Below are 25,041 nucleotides of genomic sequence, written 5' to 3' on the forward strand. Positions count from 1 at the left end.
AGGAAGGATAGGAAAGAACAACAACAACAACAACAACACAAATACAACTGTACTGGAAGTGCACCCTGTTTGGCATTAAATTATTTTCTCATCACATCATTCAGGGGGCTGCTGCTGGCAAAGGGGATGGATGGAAGCAGTAAGCCAACAGGAAAAACATGCAGTCCTATATGGCAAAAGCAGCACACTTATATAACTCTCACCAGAAATGGCCTCCAGCCACATGGACACTCACAAATCACAAGCAACAAGCAGGAGGCCTAGAAAACAATGTATTGATAAAAGTCCTATAATAGCCAGGGAAGGATGCATGCTAAACCACACTGTTTTGCCTTTAATGCAATAAAATGCAAAAACGAAAATCCACAGGGCTAAACAAGGTCTGCAAGGTACACAACAACACACCACACACAACAATGGCATTTATTTAACACACACGCAAAAACAGAAATAACCCCAAAAATACATGTTTTGCAATTCAATCCAATGCCATCCATGCCTTAAATGATGTTTAAATTCAACAGAACACACAGAAACAGTTGTTTCAAAGCAGCACACTAATAACTCCCACCAGAAATGGCCACCAGCCACATAGACACTCACAAATCACAAGCAACAAGCAGGAGGCCTGGAAAACAATGTACTGACAAAAGGCCTAACAAAGCCAGGCAAAGGATGCATGCTTAAACCACACTGCTTTGTCTCTAATGCAATAAAATGCAAAAACAAAAATCCACAGGGCTAAACAAGGTCTGCAAGGTACACAAAAACACAACACACCCAACAAAGGCATTAATTTAACACACCCAAAAACAGTAATACCCCCCAAAAAAACATTTTGCAATTCAATCCAATGCCATCCAAGCCCTAAATGATATTTGAAATAAATTCAACACATACCAAAGGAACATTTGCTTCATCATTCACCCATGACTAGCTCTGGGCCTACTGGCTATCCACAACAATTTAAAAAATAAATAATGATAAGTACCAAAATTGTAGTTGCAGCAACTGCAATGTTCCAATCAAACAAACAAAAAAACCAACTTAATTGTAAAATATTCAATTCAAAAGTCCTCAAATCCAATGATAATGATGCAGCAGACACTAAGAGTGATACTTCCAGCTCAAAATCCAAAGGAAGAATGAACAGGAGATGAACAAAGCACTGGTAGAAGCCTGCTGTACAAGAACAGGAAGTTGGAGACTCTGTGGCACTTCCTCCTACCGAAAAAAGGACTTCTTGCACAAAAAAGGACAGACAAATGTCAATCTGAGGAGTTTTTTTTCATACAGATAATCATTTACAGAATGTTTTATGCTGCTCAAGATATTATTCTTCTCCAGATTGATAATTTTGCGTGTTTGGGATCGCAAGCTTCACCAAACTTCCGTCGGATGGCACGTCTAAATGACGTGTTCGCGATTGCACGCTCTCTGTCATGGTGGTGAATGACGTGTTCGTGATCGCAGACTCTCGCGGTGTCCAATGGCGCTTTAAATGACCAAAAGAGGAGATACTGCACCTCAGTCTAACACGGAACCATCATCAATACAATGCGAAACAGTAAAGGGAGCCACAAGCAGGTGCAATTAAGAAAGCTGAAAGTAGTGATTAATAATTATGAGAGATGAAACCATCACTTACAATCAAAATAGAAGATGGTGCCTTACTTATCATATACTCTATAGGAAAGAGCTTGAAGTATAAAACCCCCACCACCATTCAACACTGTGAAGAAGCAGGATAGATTTTGCTAGCTGGACTGCATGCATATTGGCATTTCACGATTTCACAGAAGCCCTAGATAAAGAAGACAGCGATAAAATCATTAAGTACTTAATTAAGCTTGCCAGTGATGGAGTGAAATAAGTGCTGAAGAAAATTTCATACACTGGTGAAGCATCATACCATCAAATTAAGGAAGCTTTGGAAACCAAGTTCAATCTGATGCCGAACATCGACAACAAACGGTGCATTTTTAATCAAACACAATCGCAAGCTGGTGAGACAATGAATGATTTTTTTAAAACTCTTGATGTGCTCATTAAACATTCAACATTTAGTGAATTTAATAATGATGAAGCCATACATCTCCGAATTATCAGTAGCTGTCTTTCAGACTCCTTCAGAAGATACATGTTCAGAGAGATGCTTAGCTTAGAGAAAGTCCTAATGGCCAACAGGGCCAAAGAAAGAGTGAATCAACAGGCAACTGACATGGAAGTTGCAACAGCGAAAAGTGAATCAGTGTTGGTCACGTAAAAACTAATAAAACACCTCTAATAGGCGCATGTAAGTTACAGTCTAGAAAGAAAACAAAGTTGTGTTTCCTACATGTGTTTTCATTTCCATGCGAAGACAAATGACAAGCAATAGGACAAATGTGCAAAGGATGCAGTAAAGAGAAAATCTTCATAACGGTTTGCAAAGAAAAAGAGAAACTGACTATGTCCAAAGTGAGATGAGAAAATGCATACCAGAAAGTTCCAGAAGCATTCTTTCGATGTCCACAAAGAAAAAGGCAGCATCCGTTATGACTAGTCAAAACTACACAAAGTCAATGGTCATAAAGTACATACTGCACAGCCTCATCAACATTATTATGGGACACCAGTGACGGAAGTGGATTTGCTCTAATGGCTTTGACCAATGAGCAGACAAAAGGAGATGATGCACAGAGCCTTGAAACTTTTCAGACACTCACCCCCAGTCACATATCTGGGTTGAATCCATCATCATTCTTTAGCTTACTTCTCCACCCCAGGTCAGACACAGGTATAAGCAAATAAGTCTTGACCCTGTGCCTCATAGGAACAGTCTAGCTGGAATTGCCAAGCCATTTCTTCCCTGGACCGTAAACAAGCATCCTGGGGCCGGTTTCGAGCTAGCAGCCCTCATCAGCCAGGCCAGCTTGAATCCAGTGGCGAAGTGAGCAAGGGACCCACATCTGGGCATACCTTGCCAACTTATGGAGAACAAAGCAAACACAAGGAGATGCTGGACGGATAACTGAAAAATTTCAGACACTCAACCCCAGTCACAGATCTGGGTTGAATCCATGTTCGTTCTTAAGCTCACTTAGCCACCACAGTTCAGACACAGCTATGTGCAAATTAGTCTTCACCCTGTGGGAAAAGTTCAGCCCAAACTGCCAAGCCATGTCTTCCCTGGACCAGAAACAAGCATCCTGGGACCGGTTTTGGGCTAACAGCCCTCATCAGCCAGGCTAGTTTAAAACCAGTGGCAAAGTGAGTAAGGGATCTAAATCTGGGCATACCCTGCCAATTTAGGGCAAATAAAGCAAACACAAGGAGATGACGGATAGAGCGCTGAAACTTTTCAGACACTCCGCTCCAGTCACAGATCTGGGTTGAATCCATCAATGCTCTTTAGCTCACTTCGCCACCCCACTTCAGACACAGCTATATGCAAATCAGTCTTGACCCTGTGCCTAATGGGAACAGTCCAGCCTCAACTGGCAAGCTATGGTTTCCCTGGACTGGAAACCGGCATCCTGGGAATGGTTTCGGGCTAACAGCCCTTGTCAGCCAGGCTAGCTTGAATCCAGTGGTAAAGTAGTAAGGGACCCACGTCTGGGCATACCCTGGCAACTTAGGGCAAAGAAAGCAAACACAAGGAGATAATGGATGGAGTGCTGGCACTTTTCAGACATTCACCCCCAGTCAAAGATCTGGGTTGAATCCATCATCGTTCTTCAGCTTACTTTACCACACCAGTTCAAACAAAGATATATGCAAACCATTTATGACCCTGTGACTCATGGGACCAGTCCAGCTCGAACTGCCAAGCCACATCTTCGCTGGACCAGAAACAAGCATCCTACGACTGGTTTGGGGCTAACAGCCCTCATCAGCCAGGCCAGCTTGAATACAGTGGCAAAGTGAGCAAGGGACACTCGTCTGGGTATACCTTGTCAACTTATGGTGAACAAAGCAAACACAAGGAGATGATGGACATAGCACTGAAAATTTTAAGACACTCATCCGCAATCATATATCCGAGTTGAATCCTTCATCGTTCTTTAGCTCACTATGCAAACCCCAATTCAGACACAGCTATGTGCAAATCAGTCTTGACCCTGTGACTCATGGGAACAGTCCAGCCCAAACTGCTAAGCCATGTCTTCCCTGGACTAGAAAAAAGCATCCTGGGACTGGTTTTGGCCTAACAGCCCTCATTAGCCAGGCTAGCTTGAATCCAGTGGCAAAGTGAGCAAGGGACCCATGTCTTGGCAGCATCCGTTATGACTAGTCAAAACTAGACAAAGTCAATGGTCATGAAGTTCATACTGCACAGCCTCATCAACATTATTATGGGACACCAGTGACGGAAGTGGATTTGCTCTAATGGCTTTGACCAATGAGCAAACAAAAGGAGATGATGCACAGAGCCTTGAAACTTTTCAGACACTCACCCCCAGTCACATATCTGGGTTGAATCCATCATCATTCTTTAGCTTACTTCTCCACCCCAGGTCAGACACAGGTATAAGCAAATAAGTCTTGACCCTGTGCCTCATAGGAACAGTCTAGCTGGAACTGCCAAGCCATTTCTTCCCTGGACCGTAAACAAGCATCCTGGGGCCGGTTTCGAGCTAGCAGCCCTCATCAGCCAGGCCAGCCTGAATCCAGTGGCGAAGTGAGCAAGGGACCCACATCTGGGCATACCTTGCCAACTTATGGAGAACAAAGCAAACACAAGGAGATGCTGGACGGATAACTGAAAAATTTCAGACACTCAACCCCAGTCACAGATCTGGGTTGAATCCATGTTCGTTCTTAAGCTCACTTAGCCCCACCACAGTTCAGACACAGCTATGTGCAAATTAGTCTTCACCCTGTGGGAAAAGTTCAGCCCAAACTGCCAAGCCATGTCTTCCCTGGACCAGAAACAAGCATCCTGGGACCGGTTTTGGGCTAACAGCCCTCATCAGCCAGGCTAGTTTAAAACCAGTGGCAAAGTGAGTAAGGGATCTAAATCTGGGCATACCCTGCCAATTTAGGGCAAATAAAGCAAACACAAGGAGATGACGGATAGAGCGCTGAAACTTTTCAGACACTCAGCGCCAGTCACAGATCTGGGTTGAATCCATCAATGCTCTTTAGCTCACTTCGCCACCCCACTTCAGACACAGCTATATGCAAATCAGTCTTGACCCTGTGCCTAATGGGAACAGTCCAGCCTCAACTGGCAAGCTATGGTTTCCCTGGACTGGAAACAGGCATCCTGGGAATGGTTTCGGGCTAACAGCCCTTGTCAGCCAGGCTAGCTTGAATCCAGTGGTAAAGTAGTAAGGGACCCATGTCTGGGCATACCCTGGCAACTTAGGGCAAAGAAAGCAAACACAAGGAGATGATGGATGGAGTGCTGGCACTTTTCAGACATTCACCCCCAGTCAAAGATCTGGGTTGAATCCATCATCGTTCTTCAGCTTACTTTACCACACCAGTTCAAACAAAGATATATGCAAACCATTTTTGACCCTGTGACTCATGGGACCAGTCCAGCTCGAACTGCCAAGCCACATCTTCGCTGGACCAGAAACAAGCATCCTACGACTGGTTTGGGGCTAACAGCCCTCATCAGCCAGGCCAGCTTGAATACAGTGGCAAAGTGAGCAAGGGACTCATGTCTTGGCATACCCTGCCAACTTAGGGTGAACAAAGCAAACACAAGGAGACGATGAATGAAGCGTTGAAACGTTTCAAACACTCACCCCCAGTCACAAATCTGGGTTGAATCCATCATCGTTCTATGGCTCACTTTGCAACCCCAGTTCAGACAGAGCTATATGCAAACCAGTCTTGACCCTGAACCTCATGGAGCAGTTCAGCCTGAACTGCTAAGCCATGTCTTCCCTTGACCTGAAACTAGGCCTGGGCGGTAAATCCCGTTCCGCTCGCGGAATTTGCGAAATTTTGGTAATTTCGCGTTCCAATGGAGAACGCAAAATTGCCCAAAATTCTGCTTTCCGCGACTTCGCGGAATTTTTTCTTGTTCGTGTTCTCAAAATGCGTGTTCGCGAGTAATTTCTCTCCGAGCACGTAAACAGCAACTGTTGAAGTACTGGGAATTTTAAGCCCAGCGGTGCAGGGGAACACACCCTATGACTTCGGGTTCTTCCTCTTTCAGACCTACAGAAACACAGAGTCTTCTGGGTGAAGTCAAAGATCAGTTTATTGGCTGCAGACCAATTACAGGTATCCTAGAAGTACAACAGCGTGTATGTTCTCAGGAGACTGCTTCAAGTTACAGAAACGGGCTTCTCCTTAAATACAAAATATCATGCTTCAGGCACACATTCCTTGGTTTACGATATGGCCATATAAATGTATACATTACAAACGAAAAGGCAGAGTCATGATGACCATCCCACATTCCAGTTAAGCCAGCCCACAATTATTTAACCAGCAAGGCTCAGATCCCACATCAGATATCGATAGGCCCCAATAAACACGAGCATCTCCCGTTTGGAAAACAAGCCATAAAGCAGGAACAGTCAGGTGTGAAAGAGATTAGCTGGAGGCTTGTGTGGGATGAAAAAAGGCTTTATGGTGTGTCAAACCCTGATGCTAATCACAGGTGGCCGAAGGACGGGGAGCTCGTGAGAACGGACTGACCTGGGGCAGCGGAGCCAAGCTGCCCAGGTCACAGAGAAGTCAAAGGGAGGCACATGTGCTCTAAAGGCCCGTATTTGCTTCATGATATGTAGCCTATGTGAGGGCAACCATAAGATGGCCACCGCTCTAAGATGGAACCCACGTAGTGATGTATAATAACGTATACAAACTGTGAACAGGAAATAGCATCGCGAGCATTCAATTCCGCGTGTTCGCGGAATTTCTGCATGTTTGCGGAGATTTTTTACCGTTTCGCGGAGATTGGCGTAACGCGATTGCGCAAATTCCGCCCACCCCTACCTGAAACAAGCATCTTGAGACCAGTTTCATGCTAACAGCCCTCATCCTGCCAGGCTAGCTTAAATCCAGTGGTAAAGTGAGCAATGGACCCATGTCTGGGCATATCCTGGCAACTTAGGGCGAAGAAAGCAAACACAAAGAGATGATGGATGGAGCGCTGACACTTTTCAGACCCTCACCCCCTGTCCATCATCGTTTGTTAGCTCACTTCGCCACCCCACTTCATACACTGTTATATGGAAATAAGTCTTGACCCTGTGCCTCACAGGAACAGTGCAGCCGGAATTGCCAAGCCATATCTTCCCTGGATCAGAAAACAGGCATCCTGGGACAAGTTTCAGGCTAACAGCCCTCATCAGCCAGGCTAGCTTGAAACCAGTGGCAAAGTGAGTAAGGGACCGACGTCTGGGCAAACCCCTAGCAAATTACGGCTGACCATGCAAACAGAAGAAGATAATGAATGGAGCGCTGAAAATTTCAGACACTCACCCCCAGTCACAGATCTGGGTTGAATCCTTTATTGTTCTTTAGCTCACTTTACCACCCCAGTTCAAACACAGCGTTATGCAAATCAGTTTTGACCCTGTGCCTTATGGGACCAGTCCAGCTCGAGCTGGCAAGCCTTTTCTTTGCTGAACCAGAAACAAGCATCCTAGGACCGGTTGTGGGCTAACAGCCCTCATCAGCCAGACTAGCTTGAATCCAGTGGCAAAGTGAGCAAGGGACCCACATCTGGGGATACCTTGCCAACTTAGGATGAACAAAGCAAACACAAGGAGATGATGGACAAAGCTCTGAAAATTTTCAGACACTCACCCCCATTTACAGATCTGGGTTGAATCCATCATTGTTCTTTACCTCACTTCACCACCCTAGTTCAGACACAGCTATCTGCAAATCAGTCTTGACCCTGTACCTCATGGGAACAGTCCAGCCTGAATTGCCAAGCCATGTCTTCCCTGGACTGGAAACAAGCATTCTGAGTCCGGTTTTGGGCTCCCATCCCTTATCAGCCCTCATTGAACTCAGCTCCCTTGTGTGCTTGTCTGGGGTAACCTCTAGTCACAGGTAGAACTTCTAATCTATTAGATTGTTGGATAAAGTCATAGCTTTGCTACAATCCTCTCTAAATGTTAAAAATGATCCACAAGCACCCTGTTCTAATGGGTACAGGGATGGCATCATTGATAATGTAGTAGGGGTATCTCAGCAATAGGCATGTGATGCTCCTTTGTTGGAAGGCCTTTTTAAAATTATCCTATATTGGGATGTAAAACAGAAACTCTCAGAGCTAATTGACCATGTGAAATATAGGAGAAACTGTAATAAATATAATCATGATAGTATGTCAAGTGTGAGCATGTATCATGGCAACTGCATAGGATGCTATCTCTATAATGTCACCATATGGCTCTAATTGCTTTATATGGATTGTTTTAATAGTGCAACACTTCTTCAAATAGATCAACATAAATATTAACCAAGATCGAAGCCAAAGATGTGCTGGAGGTCTATCAATATAGCTGTTCTTCAAATATTAGTGCATTTTGGGTGAAAACGAATTTCTCTGCATTGTAGAACAGACGTAGATGTTGTGTCATAGAACAACTCAGTTCACACATAGGTCATTCTGCTGCTTTGAAAGGAGCCATCTCAACTGAGAAACAATGGTATGTAAGGATGTAAGGATGATTAACTAGAGACACTAATAAATGTTCAGCTGGATCTTATTCCAATTTTTTTAAAGAATGCACCATTTTGTGGGATAGTAAAGACATCATGAATTCTTTTTGGACTAAGTGATGCTGCACTGTCACAGTTTATTATTGTAGACACTAATTGAGCCCTGTTTTTAATAAATGTATGTCATCATATTATCACTCTGGACATAGTGTACTTTGCATACCCTTCAATCAATTGATTTGGGAGCTAAAGAAATAAATATACGTTTTCTGTTCAAATGTGTGTCTTGGTGGAGACTGTACAAGGCTGCACAGCAAAATTTCAATATTACTATAAAACATACAGAATTTAGGTGTGATTTAGTGTCCACTTTTCTGCCAATTTTTATTTTATTTTATTTATGTTACATCTGTTCACTGTTCCTTTCCCTAGTAATGCCAATATTGTATTGTAAATTCCATCTTTCAGTTTCTGCAATAACAGGCCTGCCTTTCAGTCTAGAGCAGCATTTCTTCCATGCTGGGTTCCTCATACAAGATGATTGGCTGTCATAGTTCGAACTTTGCTGCTCGTTCCAAATATGATTTAAAAAAATCTGATGAATTTGTGAAAAGAGAGGATGAGGTGGACAACTGTTATGCAACAACTCTTTTTTGTAAATGTTTGAGCAACAAAGACTCACATTTATGCCCCACTGCTTAAGTAATGTTTTCTGCATAGCACAAATAGGCCCTTGTGTATCAAAATATTTCACCCTAGACAAAGACAGGATAAAGTCATCAAGTATTCTAAAAAAAATAGGGCTAGATGTTCCTGGCCCTTTTGAGGTTGCAAATAGCCTAATTTACAGAATTGGGCCATTTGAGAATGCAAAAAAAACATTTCCAAATGTGAAAAGTCCAAATTGTGATTCGGTAACCTATTACCGAATTGCAATTTGGGTTTATGAATCACTATTGGGAAGGGGGGGTGTAGGGCATCCCTTCCAAATACTGATACCCATTGGTATGCACACATGTTGTGCACTTTATCGCCAACTTTAAGTTGGTGGTAACCCATTTGCAAATGGGAAAGGGTTCCCAAAGCACCTTCTCCTTTGAGAATGGTCGAAAAAATATTTTTTTAAGATTAGGCAGGGGTCTGTTGAGCCCCTGCATACCTAATTTTTTTTTATCTTAAACAAGTAACTTTTTTTCTTTTTAAACACATCTTGTTTTCTTTTAAGTAAAACAGGCTGCTTGAAAAAACTGCTTTATTTAAAAGCAAATGCATACATGGTGGTCAGTTGACACCAGCAGGCCACCATCCCTGTGATGGCAGTAAATCACAGTGGGTCACAAAATTTGACCTGCCTCATTAATATTCATGAGATAGATATATTTGCGAGCCACTATGAATCACCATTGAAACTCGCAAACAAATCTTTTTTAGGAAATTGCTATTGATACCCCATAGTTAATTTCAAGACTACTACTGTGGTGGTACATGAGAAAAGGACTAATTAAAACACACGTATACCCAAGACTGCTCCAAGACTACATCGCCCTCTCATTGTTGCTTGCTTGTTTATCCTTCATCCTATCTTTTTTATTATAGTTAATTAAATTTGTCAAGCACTTTTAGGTTTAATTTGCACAGAGGTTTGAGTATTATGCAGCCTCCTCTATTCTTGTTGAGTCATATCTCTTAATGTTCTTCATTCTTCCAGAAATTAATATAGCACGGCATGGATATGCCCGTCAGAGTTCTCAGTACAAACAATCACCAGGGGCTACTGCTTGGCTTGCCATTGATGGTCAACATACAATGGATTTCCGAAAGTCTTCCTGTACCCACACAGAGAAAGATAAGGCTCCCTGGTGGAGCCTCAATCTGGGAAAGTCCTACCAAATATCAGCAATCAGGATATTTAACAGAAATGATTGTTGCCAAAAGCGCCTGATGTTGGCTGAAGTTCGTGTTGGAGACTCTCCAGATATCATCAATCCTCTGTAAGTAATTGCTGTTGTTCTATGAACTATATTACTTTAAGTAAGCAATACTGTTTTGAATCTCTATTCTATTCTCAGATTTAATAAAGCATCAAAGCTACAAAGGAATGCCTATAACCTTCTTTCTCAGTGTTTGATGGATTTTAAGTCATGAGGCCACCAAAATATCAAGAACCAAAACAGTATGAAGACTGGGGTGCAGATTTCGAGTTACTTCATTTGGAGTACCTCGAAATCTGTGTAACTCAAAATTTCGAGTTACCCAGAATCCCAAAACCTTGGGAGTTATATTTGCTGCAGGTTTTAGGTTTGCACGATAACTTTGTGGTGGGACGAGTCGGTTACAGTAACCAAGGTTAGGAAGAAAAAATTGTTCTTCAAACTGACCTACCTGGTGAACTAACAAATGCCTTAATGAGGATACATTTATACTACTGCAAAGTAATCTTCTCCACAGTACCATAAACTGACCTGCAGGGTTTGAAGTTTGCAGAACAAAGCAGCCAGAAATGTCTAATTTCTAACAAAATGTTTTAGGAAAATGGTTCATTATATGGTGTGGTTGTGCAATCTCACCATGTAATATAGTCACAATTCTGAATCAGGTCCAGTAAGGTGCAATTGTAAAACCATAGCTCAGTCCTAGGTAGCTGTGGTTCAGAGCAGTCAGACTTTATCAAAGGGACAAATGTAAAGCATTTAGAAGTACCAGAACAGTTGAAAAAGTAGAAAGGACAATACAATAAAACCAATTTGTAGCAAGTATTGGCAAAGTCAATAGGTCAGGCGTTTTCTGCCAGCTTTTTGCCAATTCTTGGTTGTCATGGTTTTTGCAGCTACCACAGGCTAATAGTTTAAGCGTTGCTGGAACCCCCCGTAAATAGCTATGTCACACAAATCCTTTTAGTAAAATCAAACTGGCTTGGCTAACTATACCTAAAAAAGCTTATTCTGTAGCTATTGACATCCAGGCTATTGCCTTTGAGAAACCAAGAAAGAAAGAAAGATAAAAGGCAAGAAATAAAGCAAGAAAGAAGGCAAAAAAGGAAAAACAAGAAGTGTATAAAGAAAACAGAATGCAAGAAAGACTGCAACTAAGAAAACACAAAGTAGAGAAAGAAAGTAAGGAACAAGGAAAAAAGGGAAAAAGGAAAGAATGCAAAAAAGAAAGAGAAAAAAGGAAAGAAGAAAGAAAGGAACAAAGAAAAACAATAACGAAAGACTGCAAAAAAGCAAGAAGGCAGGAAGGAAAAGAAAAAGGAACGAAGGAAGGAAAGGTGGAAAAAAATATGGAGGCAATGAAAAAAGAAGAGAATGAAGAAAAGAGCAAAATAAATAAGAAAAAAAGAAAGAAGGAAAGTGGGAAGAAAGAAAGTAAGAAAGAAAGAAAAGAGAAAAGGAATCAAGAATGGAAGATAGAAGCCAAGAAACGGGGAAATAAAAAAGAAAGAAAGAAAAAAGAATTAAAGGAAGGAAAGAAAGAAAGAAAGAAAAAAGACAGAAAGAGAGGCAGAAGAAAGAAAGAAGAAAGACAAATAAAATAAAGATGGCAACAAATAAACAAACAATGAAAGAGGAAGGAAATAAATAAAAAGGGTTACAAGTCCTGCAAATGAAACACGATAAAGGCTGATTTGTTTCCTGAACATAATGTATAACAGAACAAACAGGTACAGGCATCAATGTAGGCTTTTGCGCTTCCTTAATTGCGATTATTAAGGAATCACAATTAAGGAATTGCAAAAGCCTATGCTTGTAGGAATCGCTATAAATTTAGCGATCCCCAAACATTCCTTAATTGCGAGTCGCAGATTGCGAGTCACAATTAAGGAAGGCGTTCCCATTCATTCCTATGGGCCTACAGGCCCATAGGATTGAATGGGAGATTGCATGCGCAATTTTTCATGCAATTTCAAGGGTGCAAGGGTGTCAAAAGGACACCCTGTTTCACCCCTGAAAATGATCTGTGCATACATGTTGTGCGCACACATGTCCAAAGGGCATGTGTGTGTGTAACCCACAACTTTGAAAAATGCACTTTAGTGCATTTTTCAAAGTTTATGCAAATTACCATCAAGTACAAATTGATGGTAATTTGAGCCCCCATTAGCAAAATCGCAATTTGCAATTCCATGATGCATTGAATTTAAGGAACTGCAATTTGCGATTCCTTAAATGCAATCGCAATTTAAGAAATCTCAATAATTTGCGATTTCTTAAATTGCGAGAGGCTGACAGGTTGATGCATTGCAGAAGTCCTTTTTGCGGGCTTAAACGGCCGATTTTTGCAAATCGCACCATTTGCTCTCGCAAAAATGGTTGATGCATGTGCCTGTAAATGTGAAATGAGTCCAGAATAACCATGTTCTGAAGAATTGTCTGCTCACAAATTTACATGTATAATATTGTAGCTTTTAGTTTGTATACTGCTTGCACAGTAAAAAGAGAATAACTTAATGCAGAACAGTTTCAAGTGGAGGTAATTTATCATGCTGTGAAACATGACACTTCAAAAGGCATTTAAAAAAGCAATGACAGGTAAGAAGAGCTGATAAAGCTGGAATGGACCCTGTGTTATCTGGCAGAAAGAATCCTGCTAGCAAATTTTAACGCTGCAAACAAAGGTAACGCTAAAACAGTAATAAAGTAAAAACAAATACACTGACACAGAACAGAACCCCCTTGTGTGTGGATGTGCTACTTGTGAAAAAGGTAAATACAATCACTTAAAGGTAAGTTACCCATTGACCAATGATTTATGCTGTAGACAGCAAAAGTAAAATATGAATAAGCCAGCAGCAGATCAATGGATGAAGAGGTGGCTCAAATCCCCTTTATGTAAGTATATTACTCATATAATTTTAGTAAAATCAAAAGGTCTTGGCGAACACCAGACCTGAAAATAGGCTGTATTTTTCTCTTTAAAGAGACATGTCAATGAAAAAAATCCACCAGAGGGTTCCCGGAGCTGTGAGTTTTTAAAGAAACAATGAATCACAGCGTTTCATATTGCGCAACAGATCATTGTAATTTTCTGTGACTTCTGGTTTAGGGTTAGTCACTATGTGCTAAGGACACTCTTATGGTGATCAGTTCTAACAGGAAGCCAGACACGGGGATCAATATGGTCCAACTGAACAGTTGCCTCACACATTAAGCAGTCTCCGGTCCAGTTTCACACTCTATGGGCAAACTGTCATAGGAATCAATGTAGTGGTGCTGAAGTATGCTGAAGAGGCTCAAACATGCTTAGCAGGTTTCTGGGGTATTCTACTGTCCGCTCCTCTGTCCATGAACATGGTGGGGTGACTTTGGCCTCAGGGGCCTATGTCACTTGAAATCCAGGTGGAGGTTGTCACTGGTCTATTGGTCACTGGTTGCAAGAACACCAGTGGTTCTATTTCACTGGCTGTAACTTTCTGGGAAACCAAACTATACTCCAACAACTCTCCTGGATCCAGCATACTCGCATAAAACATTTGAAGGTTGGGACTTGGTCTTCCTGGCTGTGCTTTAGAGTTTAGAGGTGATCCGGTGTTCTTGGCTACCAACACACTAAAGCAGGATTCTCCCACTTTTATAGCCCTGTGGTTGTAACAGGGAAGCAGCCAACTGACCCTTGGATTTACCTTCTCTGTATTGAGGGTTGTGAAAGACATTTCCAATTTGGTAGCCCAAGTTGCAGCAGGTGCAGTCCAGTCTTTTGTGCAGCTTCTCTAGGCTGGATGCTGGAAACAGCGGACAATCCTTATTTAGTCTTCTCTCCAGTTCTGATGTGATCTTAGGTCTGGGTGCCAGTTGTGCCACTTTTATGTCACTAAAAGCCTAGAGGGATGTGCCAACTAACCAGCCAATCAGAAAAATCCTTCTACCAGGAAGGACGTCACACCTCTTCCCTCAGCAGGCCTTTTGTGTTCCTTCTGGAGGGTTGTTCACACCTCTCCCCAGGAGGGCATAAGGCTAAATTGGGGACAGCAGCATAAGTGCAACTGTAAACAATCACTGAAAACATTGGCCAATAAAATGGAAACTGTCTTAAGTTTCCATTTGTGCCAAAGTTACTTCAAGTTGTATTGAGCTACATGTCTGGTTTAATACAATAGTTATTTTTATATCTTGAGATACCATTTTAAGTAGCACTATTCAGAGGCTAGCACTGGCAGTAGGAAAAGTAAAATAGGAAGACTCCAATAACGAAAGGAAAATTACTTTTTTTCCTTTCAAAAAGAAAATCTGATTTAGGGATTTTCTTCTTGAAATGAAAGAAAGAATACTGTTTGCTATAGGGCTGTGTCTTTCAGAAAGCAAAACGCATTGACAGAAACCGCAAGGACGGTGGTTCCTGTCAATATCTTTGTAAATGACCGCTTGCTTGGTCGTCATTTATAAATAAAGTGGGTGGCTTATCTACACTGTGGACAGAGTAATTTATTCCATCCTAATGAAGAATCCACAGGCCAAATGCCTTAATTTAAATCAGTTGCAAATACAACAGTTGATGGACAGAATGCAGAACAATGTCATACATTCACCCAAGTACAGAGATCTGGGCCTAAATCCATCCTTTGTTTGCTCACTATGCCATTCCAGTTTGTACCCAGCCATATGCACATCAGTCTTGACCCTGTGCCTCATGGGAACAGTCCAGCCCGAACTGCCAATCCAGGTCCTCCCTGGACTGGAAACAAGCATCCTAGGACCAGTTTTGGGGTTTCAACCCTCTTCCCCCAGGATAGCTTTATTCCAGTGGCATGGAGAGCACGGGACTCACGTCTGAGCATAACCGTACCACTTGGGGTGACAAATGCAAAAACAACAGTTGATGGACAGAATGCAGAACAATGTCATAAATTCACCCCAGTACAGAGATCTGGGTCTAAATCCATCGTTTTTTTGCTCACCATGCCATTACAGTTTGAACCCAGCCATGTGCAAATCAGTCTTGACCCTGTGCCTCATGGGAACAGTCGAGCCTGCACTGCCAAGCCAGTTCCTCCCTGGACTGGAAGCAAGCATCCTAGGACTGGTTTCAGGGTTTTACCCCTCCCTCTTTAGCCAGGATAGCTTGAATCCAGTGGCATCGAGAGCACGGGACTCATGTCTGAGCATACCCGTACCACTCGGGGTGACAAATGCTAAAACAACAGTTGATGGACAGAATGCAGAACAATGTCATACATTCACCCTAGTACAGAGATCTGGACCTAAATCCATAGTTTTTTTGCTCACCATGCCATTGCAGTTTGAACTCAGCCATATGCAAATCAGTCTTGACCCTGTGCCTCATGGGAACAGTCCAGCCCGAACTGCCAAGCCAGGTCCTCCCTGGACTGGAACCAAGCATTCTAGGACCGGTTTCGGGGTTTCACCCCTCTTCAGCCAGGATAGCTTGATTCCAGTGGCATGGAGAGCATGGGACTCACATCTGAGCATACCCGTACCACTCGGGTGACAAATGCAAAAACAACGGTTGATGGACAGAATGCAGAACAATGTCATACATTCACCCCAGTACAGAGTTTTGGGCCTAAATCCATCGTTTTTTTGCTCACCATGCCATTCCAGTTTGAACCCAGCCATATGCAAATCAGTCTTGACCCTGTGCCTCATGGGAACAGTCCAGCCCGAACTGCCAAGCCAGGTCCTCCCTCGACTGGAAACAAGCATCCTAGGACCAGTTTCGGGGTCTTGATTCCAGTGGCATCGAGAGCACGGGACTCACGTCTGAGCATACCTGTACCACTCGGGGTGACAAATGCAAAAACAACAGTTGATGGACAGAATGCAGAACAATGTCATACATTCAGCCCAGTACAGAGATCTGGGCCTAAATCAATTGTTTATTTGCTCACCATGCCATTCCAGTTTGAACCCAGCCATATGCAAATCAGTCTTGACCCTGTGCCTCATGGGAACAGTCCAGCCCGAACTGCCAAGCCAGGTCCTCCCTCGACTGGAAACAAGCATCCTAGGACCGGTTTCGGGGTCTTGATTCCAGTGGCATCGAGAGCACGGGACTCACGTCTGAGCATACCTGTACCACTCGGGGTGACAAATGCAAAAACAACAGTTGATGGACAGAATGCAGAACAATGTCATACATTCAGCCCAGTACAGAGATCTGGGCCTAAATCAATTGTTTATTTGCTCACCATGCCATTCCAGTTTGAACCCAGCCATATGCAAATCAGTCTTGACCCTGTGCCTCATGGGAACAGTCCAGCCCGAACTGCCAAGCCAGGTCCTCCCTGGACTGGAAGCAAGCATCCTAGGACTGGTTTCGGGGTTTCACCCCTCTGCAGCCAGGAGATCTGGGCCTAAATCCTCTGGGCCCGATTCACAGAATTAACTTAAGACAAAATCCTAAACTTTTGGTATTCACAGAATGCACTTACTACTTTTGGTATTCACAGAATGTACTTACTACTTTTGGTATTCACAGAATGGATTTAGGACTACTAACTTTATGTCCGCACTCGGGCCGGAAATTCCGGCCCGGAGGCATGACCCCCTTACTGAGGTATAGGTTCACTATAGATTCACTATACCTCACCTATCACTGCACATACAAACCTATCAGTCACTCCTATGGCAGGTCTTAACAATCCTGAAGGCCGAGTGCTTGGTTATATGTGAGAGGGTGACCAGGCATGATCTGAGCCCCTCTGCAGCCTTCGGAATCTCTTCTCTGGGGCTGTCAGTGGTGCAGCCTGATCATATACTCCTAAGTGCATTATAACCAAACTGTAAATGCTAACTTTTGGACTGGCTGCACGGAAACATGTTGTGTTTGGTGTCCAACACCTTGGATGCATACCCCCACACCAGTAACTGGTGTGGGAGTATGATCCCACCCTTCTAGAGGGAGAGACATGGCAGAACTGGTATACCAGGTAGAAACTTAATAAAGCCCTAGCATCACAAAATGGATGCTGCAGCCACAGACACAGGTATGGCCTCCTGCTGCTGACCCAAACTACGGCAGGGGAGGCCTGGACAATAGGTTTCCTGTCACAGGGAGGTGTAACCACCTCTCAGGCAGGCTGATGTGTATTGGGGCTGGGTGGGAGCACTCTCAGAGTGCTTTGAAGTCCTGCACTTGGGGCACATTTGGTGTCCCTGTGCATAGACCAACTCAAACCGGTTAGGGGGCTTCCAGCCCCTGCTCTGGTGTGAAACTGGACAAAGTAAATGTGTGTAGCCACCCCTCTTTCCAAACCCTCCCATAGGGGGGTCCCCAGAGCTAGTCCAACCCCTTCCTTAGGTGTAAGTAAGGAACCTCTGTAACGAGAAGTTTAGATATCTCTGGATGAAACTCTGAAGCTGAATCCTGGAACTTCGATGCTCTACTCAAGACTAGAGGACTGAATAAATCTCCCTTGGGGTCAAGGAGTTAATCCCCTGCTTGGCAGGCACCAACAAAGCATTTTGCCGGTCTGCATTTCCGAAGCTCCCGCCAGACTCCAAAGTATTTGCAGCTCAGAAAGAGGATTTCCAGACGTCTCAGAGGCCGACCCGAGTCACCACCAAAGCTGAGACCCGCAGCCCTTGTGAGTAGCGTGGAACCGGAACTCCTGGTCACCGTGCACTTTTGCAAGTGCATTGACTTATCGATGTCTCTTGAAGTCATGCTTGGGGTTACTTGTAGCACCAACCTTGAGCAGAAGATCCACTGAAGATTGTCATCCTAGTCACCCCGATTGACCCATGTGCCTTTTTTTTTGTGTCCTGTCAAGGTCCCTTCACAATCCCTGGTCCGTTGATTGGTGGGTCCCTGAGGGGGTAACTTTACTTTTCCTTGGGCTTCCCTGGTTGCTCCAGATGTGTCCTGACTCCCAACCAAGTGGTGAGTCCCACAGACCTTGCTGGTCTGTTGCCAAGACTTTTTGTGTCCAATCCGGACACCGATGCTGAAGCACTCGACATCCTTTGTGGGACAGCTCGAATCCAGCTTCTAGTTGTCCTCAATGCCTCCTGGTCCTCATAGCTGAAGAGTCAAGCTTCACCCTTTTCACCTGAAATCACCCAACATCGGTGGGCATCTGCCTATCGCCTTCCTGGTCACTGGCTAGTGACCCAGACTCTGTCCCCTCAATTTTCAGGTTCTTCTCATCTTCGATCCAGGCTTGGAACTCTTCGGACACTTCTCATCTTCCCGGCAGCAGCACTTCTTTGCCAGCTCCCATTGAAATCGACAACGCGACCCGACACCATTTGACACCTATGCACCCAGATTCCCTGGGTGAGGTAACATGAGTACTCCGGTGCTCCCGTGGGTGTTGGCCCTAGAACTTCCTAAGTCCCAAAGTGTTTGGTCCTAGTTCGATTCTAAGTGTCCCTAATCTTTAAAAATCTAACCGCGACTTTCCCCATAGAAGCTAACGGGAGCTCGCAGCTGTGTTCTCACACTGCACACGGCCCCCGTGGATCCCCTGTATCACTACCTTGGGTGGTTCCTTGGGGTCCCAGCGATTCTCCAGGCTCTAGGCCTTGTGTCTAGTTAAGTCGTGGTACTTATACCACTATTTTAATATATGGTTTTGCTCACCCCTAGGACCTGACATGTATTTTTGGTTATTACTGTCATATTTGAAGTGTAACTTATGTGTTTTGACCTCTAGTCTCATAAGGAGACTAGGAGGGTGTGTTTAGAAATAAATACACATATTTTATATATATACCTGGTGTGGCTGTCTTTCATTTAGGCACTCAAGAGTTTATAGACTGGTAAAACAAGCTGCTTTACATTCCTTCAAGACTTAGCCTGAAGGCTGCTCTCCATAGCTACCACTAGGATAGCTTTCAATAAAGGTTGTCTTTAACGTATAACCAATTAGGGGTTGTTTAGACTGGTACAGGGTGCCCACTATAACTAGTAGACAGCATATACCAGGCCAACGTCTCACACCGTGACCCTAAAAAGATCAAGTTGTAGTATATTTCTAATTCCCCCAAATTTATATAGGCCATTGGCCAGCGAAATTGTAACTGGGTTCTTAGTTCAATTTCCTCTTCTCGATTTAAGGTCAAAAGAAGTATCCCTGATTTTAAAACTAATCTTTCTCCTACCTCCAAATTAATTTACAGAGTGTCCCCATGGAACATGCACACTCTGGACCTACACCCAACGTCATTGCAATTTCTCAAAAGGGCCGACTTTCCCTCCTAGCGTTGAGTCTGGATTAAAATGGATGAGTGTATAAGGAGTTGTGAATGTTGTTAATGCCCCTGTGAAGCCCACAATTTTAAAAGTGTATGTAACAAGGAACAGAGGTAGGGGATATGCAGTTGCTTGTGCCACGAACGCCATGCTATATCCCAAGCAGATCTGCCTGTCAACATGTGGACCCAAAATGTATCAATTTCCAGCAAGGACCAATCATACAAGCCAAAGAGATGGGACTACATACACCACAGAGCTATTGTAATGCATCAGTGGTTCAAAGATGCCTGTGTCAACACTAATAAGAACGGACTGAATGAAGTGCAAGACTATGAGTAGTATAATTTATAACTAGTAAATAACTGCACTTTTCTACAAATAAGGGAGGGCAAATGGCCTTAAAGACATCAATTTGCAGCATATTCCTATTTGTCAAACATATAAGATATGCCACTGCCCAGCTAAACCGTAACTGGGTTGTCCTTTGGTCACCTATTTGAACATAATCATTGTGATATATTATAGGCAATATTGTATCTGCTCCAGAACCATCCTAAGCAAAAAGCAGTCAACACATACATTTCTTAACACCCAGGGAGACTTCCACAGCAGGGACTTCTATACCAATTATGTATGATTTATTGCACATCTCTCTCACCGTATTGCTCAGGCTTCATATCTTGTCATGTGCTTGCCTGCCATGAATGAATTCAGACTTATCTCGGTGGACTAAAACTGACATGAGCAGGTCTGCTATGGAAGACAGAACTTTTGCATATGTCACGTCAGTATTGAGTGCAGCTACTTGCCTATAATAATAACTTCAGAATAACAGACGCATCCACTTCATTCATGAAATGGGCAATATTCCCAGTGCTGAGTAAAAAGTTAAAATGCTTAATGAGTTTAATGACTGATTGGAACCCAAACCAATTTATTAAAGCCGCTCATGTAACCATTTGGACAAAGCAACTAGGATGCCTTAAAATATTGACCTTCCTGTATGTTATTGGAGATTATTTTGCTTCAGCTCGGGCCTAGGTATCCTTTGCAGCTCAGCTGAAACACTATATTTCCACGGTACCACTTTGGGATAGACTTTAGCCGCATACAAGGGCTCATAAAGTACCGACATTCACCAACTTCTTTATTTCCACTAGTATAAGGGTACACCCATCATAGGAATTCATTATTGTATTTATTGCTGGGCCCCTAAACACATCTTTTACAATGGAGCAGTGTTATCTTCCCCTTATTTGTAAATATGGCTTTCATCTGGCCTCTAAGAACTATTGTGTGTGTGGTCATGAGTGAGGGAACTCACTATAAATCTGTATGTTTCTCACCTTTTTTGTTCAATTAATATGGGTATGGAGTAAATCATCTTTCCTTTTACAACACCCTGAAAGGCATCCAATTCCATCAGGAATGACATCTCTTTGTTATTGTTGAGTTCAAATTACTGATCAATTTGGGTTTTTATTCACTTTCTCTGCAATAGATGGAGGTAACTCTTGACCATCTTTCTGCATGTGTTTCGAGGTCCAGAGTCATCAAGCGATGATTGGAAAATGCAATGAAATAGCATTAGCAATGTGAGCCAGAGGACACACATGATATGGCATTTTCATGCCACTGATTTGTATTTGCATTAAATGTAAATATATGCCTTTTCACCCAGTCTATGTCTCTCCAAATGTCTCCTAAACCCAAGTTATTTATTGCACCATATAGTTTTTTAGAAAATATATTAAGAATCCTTCCGCATTAACCATATCTGTCTACAGTTGCATACTAAACTGAATGAATGTCCCCTCACACAATTATATCCCCTCAATTCTGAGAGTTCAGAGAGAAAGTCAACCAAAAAAGAGTTCTACCCTGAGTTAGGGGAGTAGACGTTGACCAATGTTAAGGCTTAGAGTTCCTCAGACCATAAGGTTCTTCTTTTCTTTATCTATTGTTAAGTCAAACACTGGAAAGTGTAACTCTAGATAGCAAACAATTGCTATACCATTATCTTTTGCAGAGCATGTGGAGTAATAGCACATATAGGATAGCTACTGTCTCATCCAGGTTTGAGCTACCTAGTAAAATATGTCTTAAAAATAGACATTTTGAAGTAGTTCCCTCTTAAATATTGGCATATCCATATCTACTCTGCAGGAAAGTTAAGAACTTTCACATTCAGTGATACAGCACATTGAAACAGAAAACTCCAGCATCTTTGGAAAACATATCTATAAAGGACTGGGAGCCTCAATGCATAAATGTGTTATCCAAGAGCAAAAATATAAACATAAGCAGCATATTGAAAAATGATATTTATGAAGATGAAAGAGATTCTCCCATGGGACAGTCAACTTTTATTGGGGGATCCCCTTTATTGTGAACCCTCATAGGGTAAGCAGCACCATGCCATCCATATGCTCCCTTAGCAAAAAACAAAGCTATGTTAAAAGAAGTGGTGCAGAACCCTCCACACATAATTAATCAAAGCACTGTACTACAATAGTTCAGAACAAGGAAAAATGTAACTCTCTTGTTGCAGTAATGCATTGCATGAGGCACTATTTGATCACTCCTGATTATCTAGAAGATAAACCAACGGAGAGGATGTCAATTCTAATAATCCCTTCCTCACCTCCCTTCACCTGTGTGATCTTAGTTTCTTCCATCTGCTTGCTCAACCCCATTTCAGAATGGCATATGGCATGCTTCCATCTTGTAGTTTCCCTTCACTGCACCATGGACCAACAGTGGGATGTTTAGGAACTGCACCACAGATACTCGATCTGAGAAGAATCTGGTTTGATAAACCTTCTCCAACTTGATACCCATGGAAATTCCCAATCTATTTTGGACCTAATTAATTCTACATGTGAAGGGTTGCTGTGGAAATGTCCTGTACAAACGAATCCAAGTATTCATGAAATGAGATCTCATCTGCTCTCCTCACAGTTTTGAATACTTCTTCACTGAGTAGCAATAGAATTTTGCAAGGATGTTCTGCAACCTCTGATCATGCACTGGGTCTTTGGGACCCCCTCTTATGAAGCCTGCCCAATCTCGCCTCATTGTAACAATGAAAGTTGAGCACATGCCCTCTTCATGCACCTCCAAACATCTAGGCCCTCTGCTCTTACTTTCAGGGCTCGTAATTGTAAATTCTCTCTTTTTGAGTAGTGTTAGACCTGACAGCCTTTGAGTGGTCACCTACAAGCATTGTGCCTGCTTACCTCAACTGTCTGCTGACCAGTGCTAAAGTGCTTGTGCTTCTCCTCTAAAACATAGTTTGATTGATGTATCCAAATTGGCACATTTAATAGTCCAGTGCACTAAATGTGCTTGTGGCTTGTAAATTAAATTCTACTAGTGGGCCTATAGCACTGATAGTGCCACCCAAATAAGGAGAACGTTAAACATTTTGCAGACCCGCTACTGCAGAGCTTGGTGTGCCATCTACACTGCCATGTCAACTTGGTACTAAATCCCCTGGCAAAGCCTTAAACTCTTCTTTTATCACACATACATCATGTCAAAGGTAGGCCCTAGGTAGCCATTAGGGCAGGGTGCCATGAAACTAAAAGGTAGGATGTGTACTTTTAAGTTTAACATGTCCTGGTAGAGAAAAACATCTACATTTGTTTTTCACTACTTTAAGGCCTACCCCTCTCACTGGGAATTCCCTATTACACTTTTAAGATGCCTTTCCTGATTGAGAAGGAGTGGATATGTCATGTTTAATATCGTTGGAATGGTAATGATAGATCGTTTTTGCTGGCAAAGTTGGATTTAGCATTACTATTTTAGAAATGCCATTTTTAGAAAGATGCAAAAAGAACAATTAATGGACAGAATGCCAAACAATGTCATACATTCACACCAGTACAGAGATCTAGGCCTCAATCCATAATTTTTTAGCTCACCATGCCATTCCAGTTTGGACCCAGCCATATGCAAATCAGTCTTGACCCTGTGCCCAATGGGAACTGTCTAGCCCAAACTGCTGTGTCAGGTCCTCACTGGAATGGAAACAAGCATTCTAGGACCGGTTTCGGGGTTTCACCCATCATCAGCCAGGAGAGCTTGACTCCAGTGGCATGGAGAGCATTGGACCCATGTCTGGGCATACTCGTCCCATTCGCGGTGACAAATTCAAAAAGAACAATTGATGGACAGAATGCAGAACGATGTCATACGTTCACCACAGTACAGAGATCTGGGCCTAAATCCATAGTTGTTTTGCTCACAGCGCCATTCCAGTTTGACGCCAGCCATATGCAAAACAGTCTTGACCCAGCATCCAATGGGAGCCGTCTACCCTGACCTGCCAGTCCAGATCCTCCCTGGACTGGAAACAAGCACCCTGGGACCGGTTTCAGGGTGTGTCACCCTTCATCAGCCATACTAGCTTGAATCCAGTGGCACAGTGAGCATTGTCTTTCTACTTATTGGCTTTTTGTCATTTTGGTATCGTTTTATTTATAAAATCATAATCTATTTTCATAAACTGGTGTGGAGTCTTTTTGTGGTGTTTTCATTGTGTTACTTTTTGAAGTGTTAAACAAATAATTTACATATTGGCTCATAAGTTAAGCCTGTCTTGCTGTGCCCAGCTGTCAGAGGGTGAGCACAGGTTAATAGAGGGTGTGTATCTGACTTATCCTTTTTAGGATTTTGTGGTTCCTGCTGGGACAGGGTAGGTACCTCTGCCAGCCAGAAGCCCAATTTCTAACAAGCAGTTAAACATCTCCTTTCATTTTATGAGTGTTAGGTTTGACTTGGTCTGTAGCAGTTTAACCATTTAGGACATCCCAGAGCCTGGGTTGTTCAATTGAGTGGCTTTATTTTCCAGATCCATCATCCTGGTTACAAGTGCGTTAATGTCCTATCTGAGGAATTCCATTTTCATACCCAAGTCATCTAGTTGTCTCATAATTGCTCATTTTAATCTGCTAAACTGCACAGAAGATTTGTCTGGTTAGGGTCAAAGTGGATTTCTTCAAAGGTAATGTTTCTCATTACCAGGGGTTCCCACTCTGCATTTGATTTTATGGATCCCAATATAATGTTCCATATTCCATCAAGACATTTGGTATATTTTTCCTTGGTGGCCTCTGAAGGTAGATGAATGTCTTGTTCCCACAATATAACATTAAGCAAGTATGTCCTCAGAATCAGTTTAAATAAGCTCAAGCTCCAACCGAGAGGACATATAAATACAAAATAAGTAGCATAGGATACAATAGCAGTCAG

At 42.8% G+C, this 25,041-nt stretch overlaps 1 protein-coding gene across 4 annotated transcripts in view; it reads left to right on the forward strand.

The window, feature by feature from the left end:
- LOC146830335 (fucolectin-like) overlaps positions 1–25,041 on the forward strand; it is a 163,731-nt gene that overhangs the window by 85,187 nt on the left and 53,503 nt on the right. For all 4 annotated transcript variants that reach the window (XR_014961420.1, XR_014961419.1, XM_085604539.1 and 1 more), the window contains one exon: positions 10,337–10,619. Coding sequence is in view for 2 of the 4 variants with exons in the window: in XM_085604539.1 (XP_085460665.1) it covers positions 10,337–10,619 (283 nt within the window). In the remaining 2 variants the exon portion in view is untranslated. The remainder of the gene's footprint in view (positions 1–10,336; positions 10,620–25,041) is intronic.

The sequence above is a fragment of the Triturus cristatus genome, chromosome 5_1, assembly GCF_964204655.1.
Source record: "Triturus cristatus chromosome 5_1, aTriCri1.1, whole genome shotgun sequence".
In the NCBI taxonomy this organism is placed as follows: domain Eukaryota; kingdom Metazoa; phylum Chordata; class Amphibia; order Caudata; family Salamandridae; genus Triturus; species Triturus cristatus.